The sequence below is a fragment of the Alosa pseudoharengus genome, unplaced genomic scaffold (genome assembly GCF_046254945.1).
Source record: "Alosa pseudoharengus isolate Yale_2024_CS ecotype anadromous, Long Island Sound unplaced genomic scaffold, YU_APseudo_1.1 YU_APseudo_1.1_scf_15, whole genome shotgun sequence".
Classification (NCBI taxonomy): domain Eukaryota; kingdom Metazoa; phylum Chordata; class Actinopteri; order Clupeiformes; family Clupeidae; genus Alosa; species Alosa pseudoharengus.
The window spans coordinates 9199813-9204735 of NW_027468620.1; the positions used below are offsets into that span (position 1 = coordinate 9199813).

Here is a 4923-nt window from a genome sequence, read left to right on the forward strand (position 1 = left end):
ATGGATCGCATAATGTTCACGTTAGATCTGCTGCAAAGGAGATAACTAAGAGTTAACTTAGTTTAACATGATGTTATCTCTATTTAACATGATGTTTTGACATTGACATTGCAACCGTTCTCTAAGGAGAGTGAAAAGCGGTTTGCAGTAAGGCTAACCAACGTCGTCTCTATCGCAGGAAAAAAATAGCGAGCAGCCTGATAACCAAATGAAATGCTCGGAGGGCCGGATGAAAATGCTCGGCGGGCCGCAGTTTGCCCACCCCTGGTCTATGACCTGTGCACAGCAGGATTCTCCCTAAAACAAACTGTGGATGTGTTAACTAGCCAACCAATTCACTATATTATTTGATTCAAATCAAATGAAATGCATAAAAATTGTATAGCCCTAGTAGCCTACAGCTAAGTAGGCATATTTAGCTTAATCAGGCTTACAAGAGAACTTACTAAAAATGAATCTATTGCACCATATCGTGTCCAATGTTTAGGTCCCTTTATATTTCAAGAAATGTAAAATATGTCACGTTATTATTTGAAAAATGTACTAGCGCTACTTTCAAATAGGGCCTAGACTAAAATAATCATTACGCAGGAATGGACGGCTTGTAGGCAGAATGAATAGATCTCTATAGGAGCCAATGGTCTACGTGGATTTCTAGTATCCGGAAGTTAATTTCTCCCGCTGGAACGTCATAGGAGAGTTAAAGCGGGGAGGGCCTGCGCATAAACCTACTCTCATCTTTCCAGTGGCTCAGCCGACCTCTCTGAGAACGTACAATCAACATGGTAAGTCTGTTTCATTCTTAATGTCCATGTTATATACATTTTCCGGCGCAGACTGAAATAACTTACGGGGATTATTGTCCATTCATGTGGATTCATTTTTGATGTATTGGAAAGGTGTGTGCCTCATGTTAAAAAAAATGCCACCATTAGCCTAGCGATAGTAACCTCAGATCTAACACTAACGTTACTATTTTCGAAAGCACGTTTTATTCGAAAGCTATGTAATGTGAGCATCGTGACAAGCCATAGATTTGCACATAATGTTGCTAATTACGTGGATTGAGGGTTTGTCGTTACATCATGATCTGGTTTCAGGGCGGTGACTTGCAACAGATTTAGTCGAGTTTTGTCGTTAAAATCTTCCCAATACATCTGCGCAGCAATCATTATAACATTGGAATTCAGATTGTGTTGAGACGCACAGATACAGCGTCGCATGAATGGGGAAAAACCCGACACATCTTTTGCGTGTCTTCAGGTGTGCTTACAAGTGTGGACTTGTTCTGCTAGCGCAGGAATGTGGAAGGCCTGGAAAAAAAGTAAAATCTGCAGTAGCCTATCATTATCAGAAGCATAACGACTTGTCATATTGCCTTTTCCATTCACTTTAATATTGCATTTAAACAAGTGAATGTGCGTATAAGTCATTGTAAGGATTGTATTGTAGGCCTATTATTTGATGACTGCATCGACAGACATCACCTCGAAAGTTGAATCGAGCAACCTGTCTTTCCCTGACACTCCCTACCTGAAGACGAGCTGGAAAAGAAGTCATATTGTTGACTTAATGCCTAAAATGGCGGTGTGTCTATCACTTATCGACTGCTGAGCGTAAGCTAGCAACTTTCAGGCATATAATGTTCAGGCATATATAACATTATCAGCAAATCTCAGTCGAATTCTGCTCGTGAAAGTGTTTGTTTTAAAGGTTACCTCAAAAGCTTTGAGAAATTGAAGGTCAGTGTCGTACAAGAGTGTAGAGGGAGGAGCTGCAATTTAAAGCTTGTATAACTAGTTCTGAAGTTATGTGCTGTGTGTGTTGAGTTGCCAACTCAATTAATGGTGTCAGTAACTGCATGGGTTCAGCCCATGACTTAGTGATCATTGATGGTGCAGATGGTCCCTGAAGTTAGCAGTTTGTCTGCCACTGCCTCTTATGTGGGAATCCCAGTCCCCTATAGTCTTCTGTAATGTCTGACCGTTTGGGTAATAAACCATGACAACAGTGACCCTTTCCAAGGTTTCAGATGAGTAATTTGGAGTGAGGGCCTGCTTGGAAGACAGCCAGGTGTTTTTTACAGGATTGTCATTACATAGGAATGTGACATTACGTTTCGCTCTAGGAACAAAATCCATACTTTAACCATAAAACTATTAAAATCCTGATCATGCTGGTCTCTAATCATTTTTATTGTGTGCGTCTCCTCTCTTGTGTGTTGGTTGTCAGGCCTCTGGAGTAGTGGTTGATGATGGCGTGGTTAAGGCGTACGAGGAGATCAAGGTGCACCACAGGGGTGAGGTGCAGTGTGATCGGCTCAAGCTAGTCATGTTCCGCCTGAGTGACGACGACAAGAGCATCATAGTGGATGAGGAGAACTCCCTCAAGATGAAAGATGTTGCGGATGTGGATGACGTCTTCTCAAAGCTTGTCAGCATGTTCCCAAGCAAAGACTGTCGCTACGCACTGTATGACTGCTGCTACAGAACCAAGGAGACTGAAAAAGAGGACCTGGTCTTCATTATGTGGTCAGTATAAATGTGATTTCTTTTAAAGAGAATGGAGGATGGGCATACTTGCACCTGGTTGTCAGCGCTCGAGCAAATGTATCTCTTGTGATCATCACTGTTACGGGGAAGAGGTTACCAGGGTGTGGGCTGAAAACGTTCACTTCTAACGTGACAAGCTAATCCACCATCACCTACATGTTTGAACTCCATGTTGAATTGTCTTTGGACTAACAGTACAAAATGGTGGCCTGGCCTGGCCTGTCCCGTCCCATCTGTGAAGGGTCTAACATTATAGCCGCAGCTATTCAGCAGTCAGGCAGTGACTCCACTAATTCAATCACCTGATCACGGCCTCCACTCCATTGATTAGCTGCATCAGGCAACACAGCCCAAGCAGTACGTAGACCCTGAGCAGCAACAACAGCCCCTTTATAGCGAAGGCCGTCCACCCCTACCCGAACAATTCATTTCCAAGGTTATACGCCAAACCAAAATACAGAACTGTATTGTGTTTGCAGGCATGTTAATTGGTCAGACCGTGTGTGTGTCTGTCTGTCTGTCTCATGTTGTAGTTCCTCTGTGCTTGGTAGATGTGGTGTGCCTCCCTGAACTCTTGCTGTGTTTTGTGAAGGGCCCCTGATGAGGCCCCACTGAAGAAGAAGATGCTGTACGCCAGCTCAAAGGGTGCCCTGAGGAAGAAGCTGCCAGGTGGGTCCTTTTCCCCTCTTTATTCAGAACGGTAAAATGAGGTACTGAAGTTGTTGAACAGTCAGCAACATCTACAATGAAACAGGATTAAGGCCATATGGTGCCCATCACATGAGCAAATCTGACTCTGTCTCCAAGAGAAGTAATTTATCGAAGGGAACTGCGGAGTGTAATGTCTCCTGTTGGCATGTCCCCACCCAGTAACCATTCGTTCTCCTCGTGATCAGGCTGGTTCATAATCTGCAGAGACCCCTGCTGGACATTATTATTAGAGCTGCTACTGTATGTTCCTCTGCCAGGCTGTCAGAATAACTGGCCCTACTTGTAGAACCTAATTTTGTGTTCTCTTAACAATACTGTCAGTGACCAGGTAAACAATAACATAACATGTAAACAATAACATGTAAGATGACGGTCACTGAAACTTATACCAGGGTTCCTCCCTTAGGCCTCAGTGGAGAGCAATTGCATAACAGTATCAAAGACGTTTTATTATTTTGTGAGTGACCGTGCAGAATGAGTAGCCTGAGAACGGGGCCAGTTAAACCTGTCAAACCTTGTTGATGTAGGCCCCAGCCGTGACGCGGCTGGCTGGGGCACCTGCACCATACGCCGGCGACCTGGGTTCGATTCCCGCCCCGTGGTCCTTTCCGGATCCCACCCCGACTCTCTCTCCCACTCGCTTCCTGTCATTCTCTACTGTCCTGTAAATTAAAGGCATAAAAGGCCAAAAAAATATACTTAATTTATTTTTATTTTTTTTTAAATGTGTGTTTTGTTTTCCCATGACAGGGCTTAAGATTGAGTGGCAGGTGAACGATCTTGCAGATGCCAAGGACTCCTCAGTGCTAATAGAGAAGCTGGGAAACAGGGGAATGATCAAGGAGCTGGAGGGCAAGCAAATGTAAATGCCACATTCTCACGTGCACCATCAGAATGGTCCCAACAACAGTGCAGACGAATTGCTTAAGTGTTTTGTTTTTTATTTTTAGTTTATTTTTTGTTAACTTCATGTCTGCCTTGGAGAGAGACTTCAAGGGAGGAGAAGTCATTCCAAAATGACTTATCCAAACTGATGAATTCCCAAAAAGGAACAAACTCCTGATCATTCCTTAAGATGGATCAGTTTTGTGGGTTTTTTTTTTTTTTTTTTTTTTTTTTTAATAGTTTTGTTTTATTTTGAAATATGTTCATTGTTCCTTATGCTTTGCTCTTTAGTGCCCCCTTTCTGGTTCATTCCATTTGAAGGGGCTTTTTATTATTCTCCAGAATGCATATCAAAGCTGCTGGTCCCCCCAGTGGAAGCCCTGTCTGAAAGACTAGGCTCCAGGCTACATTAACAGACCTGATTCTCCCCATTAGGTCCAAGTCAGGACCGATTTGCTGAATCAGTCAGGTCTGTTTGTGTCGGGTAGTGGGGGAGCAGGCAGTATCTCTGTTACTCCAGTATTCACATGGGCGTTCAGCCCTCGAATCAGGCTCTTTGCTGTACTCTTCTGTTCTACCAGCTGTGATTGTTACATTCCATTAAGCTAACTAACATACTCTGTCTAAGCGTTGTTCATTCTTTGCCACAATAGGAAAAGATATAAATAATAAAAAAAAGATTATCTGAACCATACTGTGTGTGTTAAATTATTGTTAAGCATTTGTTGAATCCTTCTGCCCTTGACTTCATGAACAACAGCAAACAAAACGGGCC

The 4923-nt window shown here is 43.1% G+C and overlaps 1 protein-coding gene across 1 annotated transcript; it reads left to right on the forward strand.

Annotated features, from left to right (window-relative positions):
- Positions 1 to 680: 680 nt before the first annotated feature.
- Positions 681 to 4837, forward strand: cfl1l (cofilin 1 (non-muscle), like). The gene is made up of 4 exons (XM_076285474.1): positions 681 to 785; positions 2233 to 2531; positions 3145 to 3221; positions 4014 to 4837. Exons 1-4 carry the CDS (start codon positions 783 to 785, stop codon positions 4127 to 4129), a joined length of 495 nt encoding a protein of 164 aa, XP_076141589.1. The 5' UTR covers positions 681 to 782; the 3' UTR covers positions 4130 to 4837.
- The last annotated feature ends 86 nt before the right edge of the window (positions 4838 to 4923 follow it).

Excerpts from the sequence above, each read along its gene's own strand:
- cfl1l (XM_076285474.1), top strand. Across the intron at positions 2,532-3,144 it reads GACCTGGTCTTCATTATGTG|GGCCCCTGATGAGGCCCCAC; the intron begins GTCAGTATAAAT and ends TGTTTTGTGAAG. Across the intron at positions 3,222-4,013 it reads CCTGAGGAAGAAGCTGCCAG|GGCTTAAGATTGAGTGGCAG; the intron begins GTGGGTCCTTTT and ends TTCCCATGACAG.